Consider the following 26,661-nt stretch of genomic DNA (forward strand, 5'->3'; position numbering starts at 1 on the left):
CGCTAAAATAAATGCCTATTTTAAATGGTTTTTACGGTTATTTTTTTCTCTTGAGACAGAAGTTACATTTATTGTTATTTTATTTCTGTCACAGCAGACACATTTATTGTTATTTTATTTCCCACAGCCTCCTACCCACACCCCTACCCCACCACCCCCTACCTCCTACCCCTACCCCACCCCCTACCTCCTACTTCCACACCCCCTACCTCCTACCCCCACCCCCTACCCACAGCCTCCCTACCCCCTACCTCCACCCACACCCCTACCCACAGCCTCCTACCCACAGCCCCTACCTCCTACCCACACCCACTAACCCCTACCCACACCCCCTACCCACAGCCTCCTACCCACAGCTCCCTACCTCCTACCCACAGCCCCCTACCCACAGCCCCTACCCACAGCCCCCTACCTCCTACCCACAGCCCCCCTACCCCTACCCACAGCCCCCTACCCACAGCCCCCTACCCACAGCCTCCTACCCACACCCCTACCCACAGCCTCCTACCCACAGCTCCCTACCTCCTACCCACACCCCCTACCCACAGCCCCCTACCTCCTACCCACAGCCCCCCCCCCTACCCACAGCCTCCTACCCACAGCCCCCTACCCACACCTCCTACCCACACCCCCTACCTCCTACCCACACCCCCTACCCACACCCCTACCTCCTACCCACAGCCCCCCCCTACCTCCTACCCACACCCCCTACCCACAGCCTCCTACCCACAGCCCCCCTCCTACCCACAGCCCCCTACCTCCTACCCACAGCCTCCCTACCTCCTATCATCCTATAATTTATTAGTTTTAATACATGAACCTAGAGCGCTACAGTAGATTATGATACCCTAGTTCCTGTATAGTGCCAGGTCAAAAGTAGTGTGCTATATAGGAAATAGGGTAGCATCTGGGACGCATCATAACTTGTTTTATCCTTACTGTTGTAACAGGAGAGAGTCCAAACCCCAGCTCTAGTGATGAGGCGTCAGCAGAACGACGCCAGGAGAATCGCGCACCTAAGAAGACGTTTTACCGCTGCCCGGAGTGTGGGAAAGAGTTTCCTCACCCATCAAAACTACAGAGACATCTTAGAACGCACACAGGAGAGAAACCATATCCTTGCTCTGTGTGCGGGAAGAGATTCAGTGATACAGGGACCCTCAAAACACACGAGAGGTTGCACACAGGAGAGAAACCGTACATCTGCCCGGAAAAGAACTGTTGGAAGAGGTTTGTCAGCCAAGGAGAGTTAAAACTACACCATCGGACACACACCGGAGAGAAACCTTGCCACTGCTCTGTGTGTGGGAAGAGTTTCTCACGTATGTGGCACTTGAAGGTCCACATGATGACGCACGTCGGAGAGAAGCAGAAACTCAGCATGAAAAAACCTTTCCCATGCTCTGAGTGTGAGAGGGGCTGCAACTCTGCAGCAGAGCTCAAGATGCACCAGAGGATGCACACTGGGGAGAGACCGTACCAGTGTTCCACATGCAAAAAGACCTTTGTTTTCCCAAGCTCTCTAACAAGACATGAACAATCCCACATAAGCGAAGCGAATAGTACCGCCAAGCCGTACAGCTGCTCAGAATGTGGGAAGGAATTCACTCAGCCATGGACCTTAAAGATACACATGCGCCAGCACACCGGAGAGAAACCGTACCACTGCTCTCAATGCGAGAAGAGGTTCTCGTCGTCGTCACTCCTTAAAAGACACCAGAGGGTTCACACCGGAGAGAAACCATTCCAGTGCGCCGACTGCGGGAAGAGTTTCTCCTCGTCAGCGAATAGGACCAGTCACCGTCGTCGTATCCATGAAGGTATACCGGGTGGGTCACAGCGGCAGGAGGCCACCTCTGTGGATGGTACCAATACGCGGCAGGAGGCCACCTCTGTGGATGGTACCAGTACGGTAGGTTTATATGGTGTATCCAGTGCAATTTTGTATTTATTTTCTTTCTTAATACGTTTTTTATTTTATCTGTTGGTGGATTCCAGATTTCCTGCTTATTTCTTTCTGATTCCAGGAATCATCCAACCTGTATTTCTGGAAAACTTGGGAATTTTTTAAAGAAAGTTACTGGAATTTTGCACCCTTAAACCAGTCATTAATACCCTTAACACAATATAACTAAGATTAATGCTGCTGTTGACATATTATACTGAGTGAGTTGTCTGATTATTAACCCGAGGCTTATGTTGACCAAAACAACCAGGTTGAACCCACAGTTGTAGAGGAGTCTGGTCTCAGTCTAGTACTAGATGTCAAAGTAAAAGAAGAGGAGGAAGATCCTGCTTTTGGTGAGTTCAAAGATTAATTTATTAAGGTATGGGTTAGCCTACACATTCACGTTTACTTTATTTTAGGAAATTTAAATAAATTGTGTATTTCCAATTACCCAAATAAGAAACATCTATATTATTGACAGTCTCAAATCTTCACATATTTAAGGTGCTTACTTATCCATACGACCTCTTTACCACAGCAGAGAGACCTGACCATTGCTCTGAGAGTGAGGAGAGTCCCTCTACATTAGGAGGACCTGACCAACACCAGGAGAACAACAAAGCTCTGGGCCCTCACATCTGCTCAACGTGTGGAAAAGAACTATCCAGCTCCTACAAACTAATGCTACACCAGAGAACACACACAGGAGAGAAGCCTTACGAGTGTATGGTGTGTGGGAAGGGCTTCTCCCAAGCCGCAAACCTCAAGACGCACCAGAAAGTGCACAGTGGAGAGAAGCCGTACCCCTGCTCTGACTGCGGGAGCAGGTTTACTCACATGGGAGACTTGAAGAGACACCAGTTGTTGCACTCGGGTGAGAAACCTTATAGCTGCCTTGAGTGCGGGAAGAGTTTTTCTCAGTTGGCGCACCTAAAATCTCACCAACAGACACACACAGGGGAAAAACCTTTCCTCTGCGCTCATTGTGAAAAGACTTTCTCCACTGCGGCCAAGCTGAAGAACCACGAGAGAGTGCACACTGGCGAGAGACCTTACTGCTGCTCCTACTGCCCCAAGCGCTTTGCTCTATCTGGGACACTGGTGAAGCATGAACGACTCCACACCGGAGAAACGCCGTACCAATGTGGAGAATGCGGTAAGGGATTTGCTCAACTGGTGTCCTTGAAAATACATGCCCAATCACACACTGGAGTCAACTTCTACAACTGTATCCATTGTGACCAGAGCTTCTCCACTTCAACCAAGCTGAAGGAACATCAGAGAATCCACACTGGGGAGAACCTGTACCAATGCACCGAATGTGGGAAGAGTTTCACTATCGAGTCAAAGCTGCTGAAACACCAGAGAGTTCACACTGGCGAGAAACCGTACCAGTGCTCCGGGTGTGGAATGAGGTTCTCGCTCTCTGAGAACCTACTGAGACACCAGCGTAACTCTTCGGGGATCTGTGGTGCTGTGAGCCTTAACCAGGCTACTGGGAGTGGGATTCTACTTCTACAAGATGCGGCTGTCTTCCCGAATATACTGGTCAAGGTCGGTGGAAATCATTATCCTATCAACCAAACTTTTGTCCAAGTTGCCGTGTTCCTCTCAATAAAGCTAAACTATTGTCCTTCATATTTGGGCCAATCTTTCACCTTTAATTCTAAAGGCCCATATCCCAGACACAGATTAAGACTAGCCCTGGACTAAGCATTAGCCGAGTGGTTAGAGCAATGGGCCAGTAACCAAAAGGTTGCTGGATCGAATTCCTGAGCTTACAAGGTAAAAATCTGTTGTTCTGCCCCTGAACAAGGCAGTTAGCCTATCGGGAACAGTGGGTTATCAACTTAAGTAAGAATTTGTTCTTAACTGACTTGCCTAGTTAAATAAAGGTAAAATAAAATAAAAAATTTACAAAAATGATCCATTGGGAGACTCTCCATTGAGCGTGCATTTTAGTCAGGACTGTGGTGCAGCAGGGCCAAGCCTCGATACCAGCTGAGCGTGGTTCCCTTAACAAGGGTGAGGCAGCCCTCTAATGGACTCCCTATAGACTTAAAGGTCTGCAGCTCTCACTATGGGGAAAGAGCGTTCTGAAGAGCACTTGAGGTTTGGCTAGTCCTGTCCTGCACCGTTTGGCTAGTCCTGTCCTGCAGCGTCTGGCTAGTCCTGTCCTGCAGCGTCTGGCTAGTCCTGTCCTGCACCGTTTGGCTAGTCCTGTCCTGCAGCGTCTGGCTAGTCCTGTCCTGCAGCGTCTGGCTAGTCCTGTCCTGCAGCGTCTGGCTAGTCCTGTCCTGCAGCGTCTGGCTAGTCCTGTCCTGCACCGTTTGGCTAGTCCTGTCCTGCAGCGTCTGGCTAGTCCTGTCCTGCAGCGTCTGGCTAGTCCTGTCCTGCAGCGTCTGGCTAGTCCTGTCCTGCAGCGTCTGGCTAGTCCTGTCCTGCAGCGTCTGGCTAGTCCTGTCCTGCAGCGTCTGGCTAGTCCTGTCCTGCAGCGTCTGGCTAGTCCTGTCCTGCAGCGTCTGGCTAGTCCTGTCCTGCAGCGTTTGGCTAGTCCTGTCCTGCAGCGTTTGGCTAGTCCTGTCCTGCAGCGTCTGGCTAGTCCTGTCCTGCAGCGTCTGGCTAGTCCTGTCCTGCAGCGTCTGGCTAGTCCTGTCCTGCAGCGTCTGGCTAGTCCTGTCCTGCAGCGTTTGGCTAGTCCTGTCCTGCAGCGTCTGGCTAGTCCTGTCCTGCAGCGTCTGGCTAGTCCTGTCCTGCAGCGTCTGGCTAGTCCTGTCCTGCAGCGTCTGGCTAGTCCTGTCCTGCAGCGTCTGGCTAGTCCTGTCCTGCAGCGTCTGGCTAGTCCTGTCCTGCAGCGTCTGGCTAGTTCTGTCCTGCACCTTTGGCTAGTCCTGTCCTGCAGCGTTTGGCTAGTCCTGTCTTGCAGCGTCTGGCTAGTCCTGTCCTGCAGCGTCTGGCTAGTCCTGTCCTGCAGCGTCTGGCTAGTCCTGTCCTGCAGCGTCTGGCTAGTCCTGTCCTGCAGCGTTTGGCTAGTCCTGTCCTGCAGCCGCCTGGCTAGTCCTGTCCTGCAGCGTTTGCTAGTCCTGTCCTGCAGCGTCTGGCTAGTCCTGTCCTGCACCGTTTGGCTAGTCCTGTCCTGCAGCGTCTGGCTAGTCCTGTCCTGCAGCGTCTGGCTAGTCCTGTCCTGCACCGTTTGGCTAGTCCTGTCCTGCACCGTCTGGCTTGTCCTGTCCTGCAGCGTTTGGCTTGTCCTGTCCTGCAGCGTCTGGCTAGTCCTGTCCTGCAGCGTCTGGCTAGTACTGTCCTGCAGCGTCTGGCTAGTCCTGTCCTGCAGCGTTTGGCTAGTCCTGTCCTGCAGCGTCTGGCTAGTCCTGTCCTGCAGCGTTTGGCTAGTCCTGTCCTGCAGCGTCTGGCTAGTCCTGCCGCGTCGCGCTAGTCCTGCACCGTCTGGCTAGTCCTGTCCTGCAGCGTCTGGCTAGTCCTGTCCTGCACCGTCTTGCTAGTCCTGTCCTGCACCGTCTGGCTAGTCCTGTCCTGCACCGTCTGGCTAGTCCTGTCCTGCACCGTCTGGCTAGTCCTGTCCTGCAGCGTCTGGCTAGTCCTGTCCTGCAGCGTCTGGCTAGTCCTGTCCTGCAGCGTCTGGCTAGTCCTGTCCTGCAGCGTCTGGCTAGTCCTGTCCTGCACCGTCTGGCTAGTCCTGTCCTGCAGCGTCTGGCTAGTCCTGTCCTGTCTGGCTAGTCCTGTCCTGCAGCGTCTGGCTAGTCCTGTCCTGTCTGGCTAGTCCTGTCCTGCAGCGTCTGGCTAGTCCTGTTGCCTTGATGATTTTGTTAACTCAGTTTTAAAGTGTGACCCCTGTAGAGCTCTGGAAGATCTAAGATTTTAATGAGCCTTTTATCTTAATTTGCACTACGCTGTCACCTGTCACCTGTCACCTGTCTCCTTTGAGTCTCGTGGACTCTGCTCCCTAGACAGTGTGAAACCACTTGCACTGTCACGAGAACACAGAAGTTTAATCTGTATCCTGGGAAAGTGACTCCAACGTCTCTTCATTCTGGTGGCCAGGGCCTAAAATTAACACCCGCCATCTGCCGGTGTTGTTTCTAAACTGGAAAATGAATCGCACAAAGTCCTAGAACTGCGACTCCTATAGCCTATCCCACCTCCTGCTGCGACTCCTATAGCCTATCCCACCTCCTGCTGCGACTCCTATAGCCTATCCCACCTCCTGCTGCGACTCCTATAGCCAATCCCACCTCCTGCTGCGACTCCTATAGCCTATCCCACCTCCTGCTGCGACTCCTATAGCCAATCCCACCTCCTGCTGCGACTCCTATAGCCAATCCCACCTCCTGCTGCGACTCCTATAGCCAATCCCACCTCCTGCTGCGACTCCTATAGCCAATCCCACCTCCTGCTGCGACTCCTATAGCCTATCCCACCTCCTGCTGCGACTCCTATAGCCTATCCCACCTCCTGCTGCGACTCCTATAGCCAATCCCACCTCCTGCTGCGACTCCTATAGCCAATCCCACCTCCTGCTGCGACTCCTATAGCCTATCCCACCTCCTGCTGCGACTCCTATAGCCAATCCCACCTCCTGCTGCGACTCCTATAGCCTATCCCACCTCCTGCTGCGACTCCTATAGCCAATCCCACCTCCTGCTGCGACTCCTATAGCCAATCCCACCTCCTGCTGCGACTCCTATAGCCTATCCCACCTCCTGCTGCGACTCCTATAGCCTATCCCACCTCCTGCTGCGACTCCTATAGCCAATCCCACCTCCTGCTGCGACTCCTATAGCCTATCCCACCTCCTGCTGCGACTCCTATAGCCAATCCCACCTCCTGCTGCGACTCCTATAGCCAATCCCACCTCCTGCTGCGACTCCTATAGCCTATCCCACCTCCTGCTGCGACTCCTATAGCCAATCCCACCTCCTGCTGCGACTCCTATAGCCAATCCCACCTCCTGCTGCGACTCCTATAGCCTATCCCACCTCCTGCTGCGACTCCTATAGCCAATCCCACCTCCTGCTGCGACTCCTATAGCCTATCCCACCTCCTGCTGCGACTCCTATAGCCTATCCCACCTCCTGCTGCGACTCCTATAGCCAATCCCACCTCCTGCTGCAACACTGCCTGGCTGGGGGCTGTGCGCACCCTAAGAGCTGAGTTAAAATATTCATTTTTAGAAGCGCTGGGCACAGGTATAAAAGTTTGTCTAATTTACTTGAAAAGAAAAGTCGACTGAAGAAGTGTCACGTTGTTTTTCTTTTCGATCTACGTGGTTTTGTTCACAAGCTCGGTTGGTTTTTCAATGTTTGAGTTTCAACACGCTAGGAAGAGAACGTAGCACTTCTACTAGTCAGACTCAATCTCTCACAAGCACAAACATGAGTCCCGTTCCTACGGTGACCCACCGCCCTTAAAACTTCTTATGGCTGGAGGCAGTATTGGATGAATAAAGTGCCCAGAGTAAACTGCCTGCTACTCAGTCCCAGAAGCTAAGATATGCATATTATTAGTTAATTTGGATAGACACTCTGAAACACTCTGAAGTTTCTAAAACTGTTTGAATGATGTCTGTGAGTATAACAGAACTCATATGGCAGGCAAAAACCTGAGAAAAAATCCAACCAGGAAGTGGGAAATCTGAGGTTTGTAGTTTTTCAACTCATCTCCTATTGCAGATAGTGGGGTATTGGTAATCTTGCACTTCCTAGGGCTTCCACTCGATGTCAACAGTGTTTAGAACCTTGTTTGATGCTTCTACTGTGAATGGGGGCCGAATGAGAGGGGAACGAGTCAGAGGTAGGAGCAGCTGACCATGCGTGGTCACGTGATAGTTAGCTCCTAGTAAACGCGTGTCTGCTCGGGCATTATTAATATGGACTACAGGGCTGAACGCGCTAACAAGGAGGTATTTGGACATAAATTATTAACTTTATTGAACAAATCAAACATTTATTGTGGAACTGGGATTCCTGGGAGTGCATTCTGATGAAGATCATCAAAGGTAAGTTCATATTTATAACGCTATTTCTGACTAATGTTGACTCCACAACATGGCGGATATCTGTTTTGGTCTCTGAGTGCTGTACTCAGATTATTGCATGGTATTTTTCCGTGAAGTAAAAAAAAAAATCTGAGACACTGGTTGCATAATAAGATAAGTTTATCTAAAGTTCCATGTATAACAGTTGTATCTTTTATCAATGTTTATTATGAGTATTTGTGTAAATTGACTCTGCAAAATCACTGCATGTTTTGGAACTACTGAACATAACACGCCAATGTAAAATGAGATTTCTGGATATTAATATCCACTTTATCGAACAAAACACACATGTATTGTGTAACATGAAGTCCTATAAGTGTCATCTGATGAAGATCATCAAAGGTTAGTGATTCATTTTATCTCTATTTCTGCTTTATGGCTGTTTTTTTCTGTGACTTGGCGGTGACCTAACATAATCGTTTGGTGTGCTTTCGCTGTAAAGCCTTTTTGAAATCGTACTCTGTGGTGGGATTAACAACAAGATTATCTTTTAAAATTGTATAAGATACTTGTATGTTTGCTGAATTTGAATTATGCGATTTCTGTTAGAATTTGGCGCCCTGCACTTTCACTGGCTGATTTAACGGGGCCACAAAAAAGTGATTGGACTAAATACCACTTTACTTTTTACTAGCAACACATGTTTTTGAAACATTACAAAGCACATCTGTTTTTTTGTGTTTTGTTGGTGTCATTTAATATTAATAGTTTAGTTGGTAAGACATTTTAGTGGCTGGTGGACCAGAAATAACATTTTAAGGCCATTTGAACCATTTTGATTGTTATTCTCCATCCTAAATAAACGTTTATTATTTTCTCACCAGGCTGGGCACAAACCCACAGAGTCTCTGCCTTCTGACCAGAGCCATAGTGAATCCTCCACTCAAACTGCTGGGATGACTGTTAACATTAAAGAGGAGGAGCAAACACCTGGACTGAAGATTAAAACTGAAGAACTGGAGGAGGAGGAGGAGGAGGAGGACGAAGAAGAAGAAGAAGAAGAGGAGGAGGAGGAGGAGGAGGAGGAAGAAGAGGAGGAAGTTGTTGGGCTGATTAATTCTGATGGAGAAGAAATGGACTGGGATTCTTCTCTTCTTGGTATGTTGAGATGAGTTTGTGAGTCAGGTAAACTTTCCCAAAAATGCCCAGGTTTTTCAGAAATCCTGGTTGGAAGATTCCCGGAATCAGGAGGGAATAAACAGGAAATCCGGAATCCTCCAGCCAGGATTTCAGTAAAACCTGGGGATTTTCTCTTGACTCGTCTGCTGCTTTGTTTAACCTGTTCCAATTTTCTTCACACAGGATATAATCCCAGTCAGAGTTCTGACATTGAAGAGAGTCCCTCTACATCAGGAGAACCTGAACATCACCAGGAGAATCACAACGCTAAGAGCTCTCACTGCTGTTCAGTGTGTGGAAAAGACTGTCAAAAATTATCGGCGCTACAAAAACACATGAGAATTCACACAGGAGAGAAGCCTTACCCCTGTACTTTGTGTGGAAACCAATTCCGTGAGAAGGGACACCTGAAAGCACATCTGAAAACTCACACTGGAGAGAAACCTTACCACTGCCCCACCTGTGGGATGAATTTTGCCCATTTGGGCGCCATGAAAATACACCTGCTGACGCACACTGGAGAGAAACCTTACCCCTGCTCTGTGTGTGGGAAGAGTTTTACCCAGTCATCGCGTTTGAAGCAACATTTCCGGACGCACACAGGAGAGAAACCTTACTCCTGCTCTGTATGCAGGAAGAGTTTTGCAAGACCAGCAGACCTTAAAGTACACCACAGAGATCACACCGGGGAGAAACCTTACAGCTGCACTGAATGTGGCCAGAGCTTCACCAGTTCCCACAACCTATGGAAACATCAGAAGACCCATCTACCACCTGGACTCCCACAACCTGTTGAGTTTGACAACCACAACCAAACACCAGAGATGAATGCTAAAAACGAAGGACTGAAGGAGGAAGATGAGGAGGAGGAGGAGGAATTTAGTGTTCTGATCAATTCTGATGGAGAAGAAGTTGGATTGGACTTGGATCCTCCTCGTCTCAATCCTCCTCTGAGTTCTGAGGAAGAGGAGAGTCCGTCAACATCAGGAGAAACTGAACAACACCAGGTGAACCACAATACAGCTCTGAGGTACAGCTGCTCTGTGTGTGGGAAGCAGTTCAACCACAAAGGACATCTGCGAAGACACGAGAGTGTACATTCAGTTGAAAAACCTTATGGTTGCTCAGACTGCGACAAGATGTTCGGTTCCACCATAGCTCTGAATAGACACAAGAAGTTACACAGAGAAGAGAAACCTCACATTTGCACAGTGTGTGGGAAAGGTTTCGTTCAACTGTCGCGTTTGAAGGAACACTACCCGACGCACTCGGGAGAGAAACCACACTGCTGCTCTGTGTGTGGGAAGCGCTTCACTACTGCGTCGTACCTCAAAACGCACAGCAAAGTCCACCTGGGGAGAGTCCCTATACCTGTAACATATGTAGGAGAGATTGCCAGAAGTTGTCCGCGTTCAAGTTACACATGAGGATCCACACAGGAGAGAAGCCCTTCAGTTGCTCTGTGTGCGAGAAGCAGTTCACTCAGAAAAGACATCTGCAAGACCACCAGAAAGTGCACACGGGAGAGAAACCGTACCCCTGCCCCCACTGTGACAAGCGGTTCAGCTTCTCCTCTGCCTTGAAAAGACACCAGCAGTTACACACCGGAGAAAAACCCCACTGCTGCTTTGTGTGCGGGAATAGTTTCTCTCAAGCAGGGCGCCTGAAAGAACACCTACAGACGCACTCGGGAGAGAGACCTTTCTCCTGCTCTGTCTGCGAGAAAACCTTCAGAAAAGCTTCTGAACTCACGATACACAACAGATCTCACACAGGAGAGAGACCGTACAGCTGTGCCGAATGTGGTAAGACGTTCACCAGTTCTATGAAGCTGGGACGACACAAGAAGATCCATCAGAACACAAAAACTGAAGAGGTTCTGACTAAAGATGTGAAGAGTATTCCATGAGTATTGATGATGATGAAGAAGTGGAGGCTGCCTCCGCAGTTAGTGGATGCTAGTAGGGTGAAGAGGAGGAGGAGCCTCGACAGTCGGTGGATGCTAGTAGGGTGAAGAGGAGGAGGAGGAGCCTCTACAGTCAGTGGATGCTAGTAGGGTGAAGAGGAGGAGGAGCCTCGACAGTCGGTGGATGCTAGTAGGGTGAAGAGGAGGAGGAGGAGCCTCTACAGTCAGTGGATGCTAGTAGGGTGAAGAGGAGGAGGAGGAGCCTCTACAGTCGGTGGATGCTAGTAGGGTGAAGAGGAGGAGGAGGAGCCTCTACAGTCCAGTGGATGCTAGTAGGGTGAAGAGGAGGAGCCTCTACAGTCCAGTGGATGCTAGTAGGGTGAAGAGGAGGAGCCTCTACAGTCCAGTGGATGCTAGTAGGGTGAAGAGGAGGAGCCTCTACAGTCCAGTGGATGCTAGTAGGGTGGATAATCGTGATGATTGATGACCGTTGGTCTCCTAACGAGGTGCCGGTTTAGACTGGGAATGATGAACAATGATGACCTCATAATGTAAAAATATATATATATCTGCACACTGATGCATGTTTCCAAGAATTGTATTTTTATTTTAAGTGAGCAATGTTTTTGTGAAAGGTTAATGGTTTCAAGATTAAGCCAATTTGTATCAAATACATTTAAACTATAAAAAAAATATAAAAAAAGCATGAAAAGGTGCATAAAGACAGCAGACTGAAAGCATGAAAAGGTGCATAAAGACAGCAGACTGAAAGCATGAAAAGGTGCATAAAGACGGCAGACTGAAAGCATGAAAAGGTGCATAAAGACAGCAGACTGAAAGCATGAAAAGGTGCATAAAGACAGCAGACTGAAAGCATGAAAAGGTGCATAAAGACGGCAGACTGAAAGCATGAAAAGGTGCATAAAGACGGCAGACTGAAAGCATGAAAAGGTGCATAAAGACAGCAGACTGAAAGCATGAAAAGGTGCATAAAGACGGCAGACTGAAAGCATGAAAAGGTGCATAAAGACAGCAGACTGAAAGCATGAAAAGGTGCATAAAGACAGCAGACTGAAAGCATGAAAAGGTGCATAAAGACAGCAGACTGAAAGCATGAAAAGGTGCATAAAGACAGCAGACTGAAAGCATGAAAAGGTGCATAAAGACAGCAGACTGAAAGCATGAAAAGGTGCATAAAGACAGCAGACTGAAAGCATGAAAAGGTGCATAAAGACGGCAGACTGAACAGTATAAAGCAGATTAACATACTATCACACGTCAGTCAATACAACGTGAGAAATGACATGAGCCAACGAGCCGGTGGAATCTATAAACATTTGAATAAAATGATCATTGTTCTTTCTATTTTATTATGGTTAATTCATGTGATTAATATGATAATTATGCAACAATCCAAATATTAAGTTTGTAGTCCATAGAATAGCTCTTCTTCCCTGTTCTTAACACTTTACAATAACTTGTCTTTTAATATCAATGTTCATAGTCTTAGCAAACGATGTTAGTTGTTTTAGAAAGTAGGATATTGCTGAAAGAAGCGTGTGTGTGTGTGTGTGGACAATCATTTCAGAATGAGGTGTTTGTGGAATATTGATATGGATGTGATGTCATAATCATGTTACGTGATGTCATAATCATGTGATGTGATGTCATAATCATGTGATGTCATAATCATGTTATGTGATGTCATAATCATGTTATGTGATGTCATAATCATGTGATGTCATAATCATGTTATGTGATGTCATAATCATGTGATGTCATAATCATGTTATGTGAACAATGGAAATAAAAGTATAGATGGTGAATGTGCCAGTCCTTTCATTGTCCGGAGTCGGCACGTGTTGTAGATGACGTTTACACTATGGCATGCCACTATTACCACACCTCTCAACACATGTGGTTTCTGGTTTTAGTGGAGAGGATCTAGCCTGGTACAACCATCCAGAGGTCTCGTGAGTTTGCTTTCCGATTCGCTACAGCGGTAATCAGTCTGGTAATGCCATGCGCAGGTGGCGCCGTCCTGCTTCGTGCTCCCGGGGGTCCTTGTCCCCATCTTTTTTTGAACGGGCTTTGACAATTCTATCATCAAATTTGTGAAATATTATAAACTTGGTGGTATATTGGCGTATACCACACCCCCTCGGGCCTTATTGCTTTACTATACCAAGGCTGTCAGCCAATCAGCATTCAGATTATATTCTTCTTTGTGGATGAATGTACTTCTCCCAGATGAATTTTGATGTTTTTACAATGAAGACCATTCAAAACCATTCAAAACTCCTACAAAAGGGAATGGCTACTTCCTGGAAAATGACGGATCACTTTCGTACCGTATATACAAGGCTAGCCATTGGAAGGGCGAGAAGTGTGGGGGACGATCGAGAGGATGAGTGGGGTTCAGAAGGGATAGGATCCCGTGTTGACCAGTGGGAGGATATGGGCAGTAAGAGAGGAGGAAGCGGAGACGATGGCTAAAGCCTTTCTCCTCTGTCAGAAGGAGAGAGAACGAGAGGGGAACCACCCTACTATGGTAGAGGTGTAGAGGACAATAGGCTGGGTTTCTCTGTCAGAAGGAGAGAGAGAACGAGAGGGGAACCACCCTACTATGGTAGAGGGCAATAGGCTGGGTTTCTCTGTTAGAAGGAGAGAGAGAACGAGAGGGGAACCACCCTACTATGGTAGAGGGCAATAGGCTGGGTTTCTCTGTCAGAAGGAGAGAGAGAACGAGAGGGGAACCACCCTACTATGGTAGAGGTGTAGAGGACAATAGGCTGGGTTTCTCTGTCAGAAGGGAGAGAGAGAACGAGAGGGGAACCACCCTACTATGGTAGAGGGCAATAGGCTGGGTTTCTCTGTCAGAAGGAGAGAGAGAACGAGAGGGGAACCACCCTACTATGGTAGAGGGCAATAGGCTGGGTTTCTCTGTTAGGAGAGAGAGAACGAGAGGGGAACCACCCTACTATGGTAGAGGGCAATAGGCTGGGTTTCTCTGTCAGAAGGGAGAGGAACCACCCTACTATGGTAGAGGTGTAGATTGCAATAGGCTGGGTTTCTCTGTCAGAAGGAGAGAGAGAACGAGAGGGGAACCACCCTACTATGGTAGAGGTGTAGAGGGCAATAGGCTGGGTTTCTCTGTCAGAAGGAGAGAGAGAACGAGAGGGGAACCACCCTACTATGGTAGAGGTGTAGAGGGCAATAGGCTGGGTTTCTCTGTCAGAAGGAGAGAGAGAACGAGAGGGGAACCACCCTACTATGGTAGAGGGCAATAGCCTGGGTTTCTCTGTCAGAAGGAGAGAGAGACTTTAACTATGCCACTTTGTTTACTTTGTCTACATACTCATCTCATATGTATATACTGTACTCGATACCATCTACTGTATGCTGCTCTGTACCATCACTCATTCATATATCCTTATGTACATATTCCTTATCCCCTTACACTGTATATAAGACAGTAGTTTTGGAATTGTTAGTTAGATTACTTGTTGGTTATCACTGCATTGTCGGAACTAGAAGCACAAGCATTTCGCTACACTCGCATTAACATCTGCTAACCATGTGTATGTGACAAATAACATTTGATTTGATTTGAGAACGAGAGGGAACCACCCTACTATGGTAGAGGTGTAGAGGGCAATAGGCTGGGTCTCTCTGTCAGAAGGAGAGAGAGAACGAGAGGGGAACCACTCTACTATGGTAGAGGGCAATAGGCTGGGTCTCTCTGTCAGAAGGAGAGAGAGAACGAGAGGGGAACCACCCTACTATGGTAGAGGTGTAGAGGACAATAGGCTGGGTTTATTTTTTTTGTACCTTTTATTTTGACAGGGAGTCTAAGCTGAGACCGAGGTCTCTTTCCCAGATGAGCCCTGGATAGCACCACAATACTGGGGTGGCAGGGTAGCCTAGTGGTTAGAGTGGAGGGACGGTAGGGTAGCCTAGTGGTTAGAGCGTTGTACTAGCCTAGTGGTTAGAGTGTAGAGGTGGCAGGGTAGCCTAGTGGTTAGAGCGTTGTACTAGCCTAGTGGTTAGAGTGTAGAGGTGGCAGGGTAGCCTAGTGGTTAGAGCGTAGGGGTGGCAGGGTAGCCTAGTGGTTAGAGTGTAGAGGTGGCAGGGTAGCCTAGTGGTTAGAGCGTAGGGGTGGCAGGGTAGCCTAGTGGTTAGAGCGTAGGGGTGGCAGGGTAGCCTAGTGGTTAGAGTGTAGAGGTGGCAGGGTAGCCTAGTGGTTAGAGCGTAGGGGTGGCAGGGTAGCCTAGTGGTTAGAGCGTAGGGGTGGCAGGGTAGCCTAGTGGTTAGAGCGTAGGGGGTGGCAGGGTAGCCTAGTGGTTAGAGCGTAGGGGTGGCAGGGTAGCCTAGTGGTTAGAGCGTAGGGGTGGCAGGGTAGCCTAGTGGTTAGAGCGTAGGAGTGGCAGGGTAGCCTAGTGGTTAGAGCGTAGGGGTGGCAGGGTAGCCTAGTGGTTAGAGCGTAGGGGTGGCAGGGTAGCCTAGTGGTTAGAGCGTAGGGGTGGCAGGGTAGCCTAGTGGTTAGAGCGTAGGGGTGGCAGGGTAGCCTGGTGGTTAGAGCGTAGGGGCGGCAGGGTAGCCTAGTGGTTCGAGTGGAGGGCAGCAGGGTAGCCTAGTGGTTAGTGGTTAGAGCGTAGGGGTGGCAGGGTAGCCTAGTGGTTAGAGCGTTGGACTAGTAACCGGAAGGTTGTGAGTTCAAACCCCGAGCTGACTAGGTACAAAGATTCCTAGGCCAGTTAACCCACTGTTCCTAGGCCGTCATTGAAAATAATAATTTGTTCTTAACTGACTTGCCTAATTAAATAAATCAATTCTACCTATACTGAACATAGAGATAAAATGTTTGTCGCATCTTCCATGAGCTGAAGTAACATCTCTGAAATGTTCCATGTGCTTATTTAGCACAAATGTGTTTACATCCCTGGTAGTGAGCATTTCTCATTTGCCAAGATAATCCATCCACCTGACAGGTGTGGCATATCAAGAAGCTGATTAAACAGCATGATCATTACACAGGTGCACCTTGTGCCGGGACAATAAAAAGCCACTCTAAAATGTGCAGTTTTGTCACACAAGACAATGCAACCGATGTCTCAAGTTTTGAGGCAGCGTCAAATTGGCATGCTGCCTGCAGGAATGTCCACCAGAGCATTTAACATTTCTCTATCATAATGTTGTTTTCGAGAATTTGGCAGTGCATTCAGAACCACAGACCACTTGTAACCACGACATCCGGTTTCTTCACCTTCTGGATGGTCTGAGACCAGCCACCTGGACAGCTGATGAAACTGTGGGTTTGCACAACTGAATCATTTCTACACAAACTGTCAGAATCCATCTCACGTAAGCTCATCTGGGTGCTCGTCGTCCTCACCAGGGTCTTGACCTGACTACAGTTCGGCGTCGTAACCGACTTCTGCGGGCAAATGCTCCCCTTCGATGGTCACTGGCACGCTGGAGAAGTGAGCTCTTCACGGATAAATCCTGGTTTTAACTGTACCGGGCAGATGGCGTGTAATGTGTATATATATATGTAATGTGTATATATGTAATGTGTATATATGTAATGTGTATATATGTAATGTATATATATGTAATGTGTTTATATGTAATGTGTTTATATGTAATGTGTATATATGTAATGTGTATATATGTAATGTGTTTATATGTAATGTATATATATGTAATGTGTTTATATGTAATGTATATATATGTAATGTGTTTATATGTAATGTATATATATGTAATGTGTTTATATGTAATGTGTATATATGTAATGTGTTTATATGTAATGTGTATATATGTAATGTGTATATATATGTAATGTATATATATGTAATGTGTATATATATGTAATGTGTGTATATATGTAATGTGTATACATGTAATGTGTATACATGTAATGTGTATACATGTAATGTGTATACATGTAATGTGTATATATATATGTAATGTATATATATATGTAATGTGTGTATATGTAATGTGTATATATGTAATGTGTATATATATATGTAATGTGTGTATATGTAATGTGTATATATGTAATGTGTATACATGTAATGTGTATATATATATGTAATGTGTTTATATATGTAATGTGTATACATGTAATGTGTATACATGTAATGTGTATATATATATGTAATGTATATATATATGTAATGTGTGTATATGTAATGTGTATATATGTAATGTGTATATATATATGTAATGTGTGTATATGTAATGTGTATATATGTAATGTGTATATATGTAATGTGTATACATGTAATGTGTATATATATATGTAATGTGTGTATATGTAATGTGTATATATGTAATGTGTATATATATATGTAATGTGTGTATATGTAATGTATATATGTAATGTGTATATATGTAATGTGTATACATGTAATGTGTATATATATATGTAATGTGTATATATATATGTAATGTGTATATATGTAATGTGTATATATGTAATGTGTATATATATATGTAATGTGTATGTATATATGTAATGTGTATATATGTAATGTGTATATATATATGTAATGTGTATATATATATGTAATGTGTATATATGTAATGTGTATATATGTAATGTGTATATATGTAATGTGTATATATATATGTAATGTGTATATATATATGTAATGTGTATATATATATGTAATGTGTATATATGTAATGTGTATATATGTAATGTGTATATATATATGTAATGTGTATATATGTAATGTGTATATATGTAATGTGTATATATGTAATGTGTATATATGTAATGTGTATATATGTAATGTGTATATATGTAATGTGTATATATGTAATGTGTATGTATGTAATGTGTATGTATGTAATGTGTATGTATATATGTAATGTGTGTATATATGTAATGTGTATATATATGTAATGTGTATATATATGTAATGTGTATATATGTAATGTGTATATATGTAATGTGTATATATATGTAATGTGTATATATATGTAATGTGTATATATATGTAATGTGTATATATGTAATGTGTATATATGTAATGTGTATATATGTAATGTGTTTATATATGTAATGTGTATATATGTAATGTGTATACATGTAATGTGTATACATGTAATGTGTATACATGTAATGTGTATACATGTAATGTGTATACATGTAATGTGTATACATGTAATGTGTATATATGTAATGTGTATATATATGTAATGTGTATATATGTAATGTGTATATATATGTAATGTGTATATATATGTAATGTGTGTATATATGTAATGTGTATATATGTAATGTGTATATATATGTAATGTGTGTATATATGTAATGTGTGTATATATGTAATGTGTATATATGTAATGTGTTTATATATGTAATGTGTATATATGTAATGTGTTTATATATGTAATGTGTATATATATGTAATGTGTATACATGTAATGTGTATACATGTAATGTGTATACATGTAATGTGTATACATGTAATGTGTATACATGTAATGTGTATACATGTAATGTGTATATATATATGTAATGTGTATATATATATGTAATGTGTGTATATGTAATGTGTATATATGTAATGTGTGTATATGTAATGTGTGTATATGTAATGTGTATATATGTAATGTGTATACATGTAATGTGTATATATATATGTAATGTGTTTATATATGTAATGTGTATATATGTAATGTGTATATATGTAATGTGTATATGTGTATATATATATGTAATGTGTATATATATATGTAATGTGTGTATATGTAATGTGTATATATGTAATGTGTATATATATATGTAATGTGTGTATATGTAATGTGTATATATGTAATGTGTATACATGTAATGTGTATATATATATGTAATGTGTTTATATGTAATGTATATATATGTAATGTGTATATATGTAATGTGTTTATATGTAATGTGTTTATATGTAATGTGTATATATGTAATGTGTATATATGTAATGTGTATATATGTAATGTGTATATATGTAATGTGTTTATATGTAATGTATATATATGTAATGTGTTTATATGTAATGTATATATATGTAATGTGTTTATATGTAATGTATATATATGTAATGTGTTTATATGTAATGTGTATATATGTAATGTGTTTATATGTAATGTGTATATATATGTAATGTGTATACATGTAATGTGTATATATGTAATGTGTATATATGTAATGTGTATATATGTAATGTGTATATATATATGTAATGTGTATATATGTAATGTGTATATATGTAATGTGTATATATATATGTAATGTGTATATATATATGTAATGTGTATATATGTAATGTGTATATATGTAATGTGTATATATATATGTAATGTGTATATATATATGTAATGTGTATATATATATGTAATGTGTATATATGTAATGTGTATATATGTAATGTGTATATATGTAATGTGTATGTATATATGTAATGTGTATGTATATATGTAATGTGTATATATATATGTAATGTGTATATATATATGTAATGTGTGTATATATGTAATGTGTGTATATATGTAATGTTTATGTATATATGTAATGTGTATGGTGTCATGTTGATCCACCTCCATCACCTCATGTTTCAGCATGATAATACAAGGTCCCATGTCGGGAGGATCTGGACGCAATTCCTGGAAGCTGAAAATGTCCGTTCATCCATGGCCTGCACACTCACCAGACATGTCACTCATTGAGCATGTTTGGGATGCTCTGGATCGACATATATACGACAGTGTTCCAGTTCCTGCCGATATCCAGCAACTTCGCACAGCCATTAAAGAGGAGTAGGACAACATTCCCCAGGCCACCAATCAACAGCCTGATCAACTCTCTGAAGGCTGACAGTGTATTGGGGTAAATGGAGGTCCCACCTGATACTGCTTTTCTGATCCTTTGTGAAATTGTTGCATGTTTCGTTTATATTTTTGTTCAGTGCCACATACGATCATTTTTTGTGTAACAATTTCCCTTCAATAATAACCTTTTCTCAAAATGATTGTTGGAAATTCAACTCACGCAAAAGCACCAGCCTTTGCCAAATGGACACACTGATTTCACCGTGATCAACTGGTGACTAAAGAAATGAGCGCATGGAACTCTTAGATGGCCTCGATAGGCCGATGCAGCAGTAGGACTATAACTCCCATCATCACCTGAGTAACACACATAGAGGTCTAAAGCCCACAGATGACAACAGAACATCCTGATATATTCAGGTTCTTTCAGTCACATTGATCTCTACTCTGCATGTCTGCCTCCCTTTCCATTTGTCTTGACTTGAGCTTATTGCTAGTGAAGTGTAACGTTGTATTGCCCGAGTGGCGCAGTGGTCTAAGGCACTGCATCTCAGTGCTTGAGACGTCACTGCAGTCCCCGGTTTGAATCCAGACTGCATCACATCCGGCTGTGATTGGGAGTCCTGTCAGGTAGTACACAATTGGCCAGTTTTGACTGGGCGGAGGCTGTCATTGTAAATAAGAATTTGTTCTTAACTGACATGCCTAGTTAAATAATTCTGTAGAGCTGAGAGCATTCTGAGAGAGACCCCACATTCCCCCTTCTTCCTGTCTCAGCGTTAAACTCAAGACACATTATCTTCACACATTTCAGATGCTTTTTACTGACAGACACAAGTCAATAATCTGCTAGGCTTGATTATAATCAGCTAGGCCAAGTCAATAATCAGCTAGGCTTGATTATAATCAGCTAGGCTTGATTATAATCAGCTAGGCCAAGTCAATTATCTGCTAGGCTTGATTATAATCAGCTAGGCCAAGTCAATAATCTGCTATGCTTGATTATAATCAGCTAGGCCAAGTCAATAATCAGCTCGGCCTGATTATAATCAGCTAGGCCAAGTCAATAATCAGCTAGGCTTGATTATAATCAGCTAGGCCAAGTCAATAATCAGCTAGGCCAAGTCAATAATCAGCTAGGCCAAGTCAATAATCAGCTAGGCCTGATTATAATCAGCTAGGCCATGTCAATAATCAGCTAGGCCAAGTCAATCAGCTAGGCCTGATTATAATCAGCTAGGCCAAGTCAATAATCAGCTAGGCCTGATTATAATCAGCTAGGCCAAGTCAATAATCAGCTCGGCCTGACTATAATCAGCTAGGCCAAGTCGATAATCAGCTAGGCCAAGTCAATAATCAGCTCGGCCTGATTATAATCAGCTAGGCCAAGTCAATAATCAGCTCGGCCTGATTATAATCAGCTAGGCCAAGTCAATAATCAGCTCGGCCTGATTATAATCAGCTAGGCCAAGTCAATAATCAGCTCAGGCCTGATTATAATCAGCTAGGCCTGATTATAATCAGCTAGGCCATGTCAATAATCAGCTAGGCCAAGTCAATAATCAGCTCGGCCTGATTATAATCAGCTAGGCCAAGTCAATAATCAGCTCGGCCTGATTATAATCAGCTAGACCAAGTCAATAATCAGCTCGGCCTGATTATAATCAGCTAGGCCAAGTCAATAATCAGCTAGGCCTGATTATAATCAGCTAGGCCAAGTCAATAATCAGCTCGGCCTGACTATAATCAGCTAGGCCAAGTCGATAATAAGCTAGGCCAAGTCAATAATCAGCTCGGCCTGATTATAATCAGCTAGGCCAAGTCAATAATCAGCTAGGCCAAGTCAACAATCAGCTCGGCCTGATTATAATCAGCTAGGCCAAGTCAATAATCAGCTAGGCCAAGTCAATAATCAGCACTGCCTAAACTGCTGGCTTCCCCCAATAGGCATATGCCTATACACTTGTGATTTGAAACAATCCACATGTATTTTTTTGAAAGAGCTAATGGCCAAGCTCTCTGGTAATGACACTCTGTGGCTGAGTCAAGCTCTCTGGTAATGACCCTCTGTGGCTGAGTCAAGCTCTCTGGTAATGACTCTCTGTGGCTGAGTTTAGCTCTCTGGTAATGACCCTCTGTGGCTGAGTCAAGCTCTCTGGTAATGACACCCTCTGTGGCTGAGTCAAACTCTCTGGCAATGAATTGTGAATTATTTTATTTAGACAGGAGTAATTAAAATATTTTAACAAAAGATACATTTACTTTAGGGGAAGCCAGAATCCAAACTGCGCAGCTGCCAATTTACCTTTCTAATTGGCGAATGGCTGAAACCAGAGATCTGTAAATAACGACGAGATGCTCATGTCCCCGCCCTAACAATGTGAAACGTCATCCCAAATACGGGAACGCAGGCGACAAGTTTAGGTCTGCATATTATGCCACATAGAAACGCATTGGGTTTATTGAGGACAGATTTTTAGCGGGTGAGCCCCTCTCTTCGCCTCTTCCTCTCTGCTGAAACTAGCCAGCGAAACAGCGCCCCTCTGTCTTACTATCTGTAGCCCATGTATTTGATGCTGTCCGGCCAGAAAAGGTATGACATGCCACACTACTACTGTCCAGACAGCATCAGATACAGGTCTATTTCTATGGGCACCAGCACTGTTCATGACACACACGGTTCACACGCCTCTTGTTGGTGGAGAGGATTTTTCAGGTTTAAAGTGTATTTCCTGCAGTTCTACACATTTAGTCATCGGGGTGCAAAGAAAATGTTGCTGTTTTAAAGCAAATTTTCTTGCAATTCTAAACATTTACCATGTCTAATATGTATTCATTTGAGTGACACAAAAAATTACAACATTATCTATGTGGTAAAAAACCAACTATCCCATGCTGTCATGGGCTAGTTGACCCGGACATTTCAGACCAGTTATACATATCTCTCTATGGTATGTAATGACTAACATGACAAGAGGAACTGACGATGAACTACCCAATTTCTACATTTCACCTTGTGCATTCTACTATTACAACTTTCAAGAGTAAGTTTAAAGCCACACCTTTGAAAAAATGATATACGCTGCATTCGGGAAAGTCAAACTCATCCATCTACACACACAATACCTCATAATGACATCACAATACATACATTTACATCATTTACATTTAAGTCATTTAGCAGACGCTCTTATCCAGAGCGACTTACAAATTGGTGCATTCACCTTATGACATCCAGTGGAACAGCCACTTTACAATAGTGCCTAATACCTCATAATGACATCACAATACCTCATAATGACATCACAATACCTCAATGACATCACAATACCTCATAATGACATCACAATACCTCATAATGACAAAGCAAAAATACGTTTTTTAAACATTTTTTGCAAATGTATTAAAATACAAAACAGAAATATCACATTTACATAAGTATTCAGACCCTTTACTCAGTACTTTGTTGAAGCACCTTTGGCAGCGACTACAGCCTCGAGTCTTCTTGGGTTTGACGCTACAAGCTTGGCACACCTGTATTTGGGGAGTTTTTCCCCATTCTTCTCTGCAGATCCTCTCAAGTTCTGTCAGTGTGTCAAATCAGAGGGCATGCTGTCCGGTCCTCTGGCAGTCTCTATGGGGGTGCCACAGGGTTCAATTCTCGGGCCGACTCTTTTCTCTGTATATATCAATGATGTTGCTCTTGCTGCGGGCGATTCCCTGATCCACCTCTACGCAGACGACACCATTCTATATACTTTCGGCCCGTCATTGACACTGTGCTATCAAACCTCCAAACGAGCTTCAATGCCATACAGCACTCCTTCCGTGGCCTCCAACTGCTCTTAAACGCGAGTAAAACCAAATGCATGCTTTTCAACCGATCGCTGCCTGCACCCGCATGCCCGACTAGCATCACCACCCTGGATGGTTCCAACCTTGAATATGTGGACATCTATAAGTACCTAGGTGTCTGGCTAGACTGCAAACTCTCCTTCCAGACTCACATCAAACATCTCCAATCAAAAATCAAATCCAGAGTCGGCTTTCTATTCCGCAACAAAGCCTCCTTCACTCACGCTGCCAAGCTTACCCTAGTAAAACTGACTATCCTACCGATCCTCGACTTCGGCGATGTCATCTACAAAATGGCTTCCAACACTCTACTCAGCAAACTGGATGCAGTCTATCACAGTGCCATCCGTTTTGTCACTAAAGCACCTTATACCACCCACCACTGCGACTTGTATGCTCTAGTCGGCTGGCCCTCACTACATATTCGTCGCCAGACCCACTGGCTCCAGGTCATTTACAAGTCCATGCTAGGTAAAGCTCCGCCTTATCTCAGTTCACTGGTCACGATGGCAACACCCATCCGTAGCACGCGCTCCAGCAGGTGTATCTCACTGATCATCCCTAAAGCCAACACCTCATTTGGCCGCCTTTCGTTCCAGTACTCTGCTGCCTGTGACTGGAACGAATTGCAAAATCGCTGAAGTTGGAGACTTTTATCTCCCTCACCAACTTCAAACATCAGCTATCCGAGCAGCTAACCGATCGCTGCAGCTGTACATAGTCTATAGGTAAATACCTCATTCCCATACTGTTTTTATACTGTTTTTATTTATTTACTTTTCTGCTCTTTTGCACACCAATATCTCTACCTGTACATGCCCATCTGATCATTTATCACTCCAGTGTTAATCTGCAAAATTGTATTATTCGCCTACCTCCTCATGCCTTTTGCACACATTGTATATAGACTGCCCATTTTTTCTACTGTGTTATTGACTTGCTAATTGTTTACTCCATGTGTAACTCTGTGTTGTCTGTTCACACTGCTATGCTTTATCTTGGCCAGGTCGCAGTTGCAAATGAGAACTTGTTCTCAACTAGCCTACCTGGTTAAATAAAGGTGAAATAAAAAAAAAAAAAAGGTTGGATGGAGAGCATCGCGGCACAGCTATTTTCAGGTCTCTACAGAGATGTTCAATCGGGTTCAAGTCCGGACTCCGGCTTGGCGGCCAGCTCTAGGAAGAGAGACCAATGGGTATACAGATGAGATGTGCTTCAGTCCCAGCCCATGTGGGGGTGGAGGGGGATGAGTCCCAGCCCATGTGGGGGGTGGAGGGGGATGAGTCCCAGCCCATGTGGGGGTGGAGGGGGATGAGGTAGTTGATGTGTTGGCTAAACGGGCCCTGAGGGGAGGTGGAAGTGGAGATTTCAATAAGCAATGCAGAGGCTTTAGGGACTGATATGGACAGAGGCTTTAGGGACTGATATGGGCAGTAATGATGCAGAGGCTTTAGGGACTGATATGGACAGAGGCTTTAGGGACTGATATGGGCAGTAATGATGCAGAGGCTTTAGGGACTGATATGGACAGAGGCTTTAGGGACTGATATGGACAGAGGCTTTAGGGACTGATATGGGCAGAGGCTTTAGGGACTGATATGGACAGAGGCTTTAGGGACTGATATGGACAGAGGCTTTAGGGACTGATATGGACAGAGGCTTTAGGGACTGATATGGACAGAGGCTTTAGGGACTGATATGGGCAGAGGCTTTAGGGACTGATATGGACAGAGGCTTTAGGGACTGATGTGGACAGAGGCTTTAGGGACTGATATGAACAGAGGCTTTAGGGACTGATATGGGCAGTAATGATGCAGAGGCTTTAGGGACTGATATGGGCAGAGGCTTTAGGGACTGATATGGACAGAGGCTTTAGGGACTGATATGGGCAGTAATGATGCAGAGGCTTTAGGGACTGATATGGGCAGAGGCTTTAGGGACTGATATGGACAGAGGCTTTAGGGACTGATATGGGCAGTAATGATGCAGAGGCTTTAGGGACTGATATGGACAGAGGCTTTAGGGACTGATATGGACAGAGGCTTTAGGGACTGATATGGGCAGAGGCTTTAGGGACTGATATGGACAGAGGCTTTAGGGACTGATATGGGCAGAGGCTTTAGGGACTGATATGGGCAGAGGCTTTAGGGACTGATATGGACAGAGGCTTTAGGGACTGATATGGGCAGTAATTATGCAGAGCCTTTAGGGACTGATATGGGCAGAGGCTTTAGGGACTGATATGGACAGAGGCTTTAGGGACTGATATGGACAGAGGCTTTATTAGGGACTGATATGGACAGAGGCTTTAGGGACTGATATGGACAGAGGCTTTATTAGGGACTGATATGGACAGAGGCTTTAGGGACTGATATGGACAGAGGCATTATTAGGGACTGATATGGACAGAGGCTTTAGGGACTGATATGGGCAGAGGCTTTAGGGACTGATATGGACAGAGGCTTTAGGGACTTATATGGACAGAGGCTTTGGGGACTGATATGGGCAGTAATGATGCAGAGGCTTTAGGGACTGATATGGGCAGTAATGATTCAGAGGCTTTAGGGACTGATATGGGCAGTAATGATGCAGAGGCTTTAGGGACTGATATGGGCAGTAATGATGCAGAGGCTTTAGGGACTGATGTGGGCAGTAATGATGCAGAGGCTTTAGGGACTGATATGGACAGAGCCTTTAGGGACTGATATGGGCAGAGGCTTTAGGGACTGATATGGACAGAGGCTTTAGGGACTGATATGGACAGAGGCTTTAGGGACTGATATGGACATAGGCTTTAGGGACTGATATGGGCAGTAATGATGCAGAGGCTTTAGGGACTGATATGGGCAGTAATGATGCAGAGGCTTTAGGGACTGATATGGGCAGAGGCTTTAGGGACTGATATGGGCAGAGGCTTTAGGGAATGATATGGACAGAGGCTTTAGGGACTGA

General features: G+C 44.4%; 1 protein-coding gene and 1 long non-coding RNA gene across 5 annotated transcripts in view; one reads left to right on the forward strand and one right to left on the reverse strand.

The window, feature by feature from the left end:
- The window catches only part of LOC118379261 (zinc finger protein 271-like), a 36,163-nt gene extending 23,290 nt beyond the window's left edge, over window positions 1-12,873 (forward strand). Inside the window, exons 3-8 of the mRNA XM_052503160.1 lie at window positions 951-1,912; window positions 2,217-2,301; window positions 2,487-3,502; window positions 8,831-9,104; window positions 9,309-10,498; window positions 10,543-12,873. Of these exons, the coding sequence (XP_052359120.1) occupies window positions 1,325-1,912; window positions 2,217-2,301; window positions 2,487-3,502; window positions 8,831-9,104; window positions 9,309-10,498; window positions 10,543-11,034 (3,645 nt within the window). The 5' untranslated portion in view covers window positions 951-1,324 and the 3' untranslated portion in view covers window positions 11,035-12,873. The remainder of the gene's footprint in view (window positions 1-950; window positions 1,913-2,216; window positions 2,302-2,486; window positions 3,503-8,830; window positions 9,105-9,308; window positions 10,499-10,542) is intronic.
- On the reverse strand, window positions 5,797-8,824 carry LOC127919512 (uncharacterized). Of its 4 annotated transcripts, none has more exons than XR_008103175.1 (3): window positions 6,729-8,824; window positions 6,636-6,697; window positions 5,797-6,573 (listed from the first exon to the last, which is right to left on the reverse strand). It is a non-coding gene; the product is annotated as an uncharacterized LOC127919512 (long non-coding RNA). The 4 variants fall into 4 exon arrangements; XR_008103177.1 differs by having other exon boundaries at window positions 5,797-6,294; window positions 6,388-6,418; window positions 6,481-8,824; XR_008103176.1 differs by having other exon boundaries at window positions 5,797-6,325; window positions 6,388-6,418; window positions 6,481-8,824.
- Window positions 12,874-26,661: the final 13,788 nt, after the last annotated feature.

The sequence above is a fragment of the Oncorhynchus keta genome, unplaced genomic scaffold (assembly GCF_023373465.1).
Source record: "Oncorhynchus keta strain PuntledgeMale-10-30-2019 unplaced genomic scaffold, Oket_V2 Un_contig_16860_pilon_pilon, whole genome shotgun sequence".
NCBI lineage: Eukaryota > Metazoa > Chordata > Actinopteri > Salmoniformes > Salmonidae > Oncorhynchus > Oncorhynchus keta.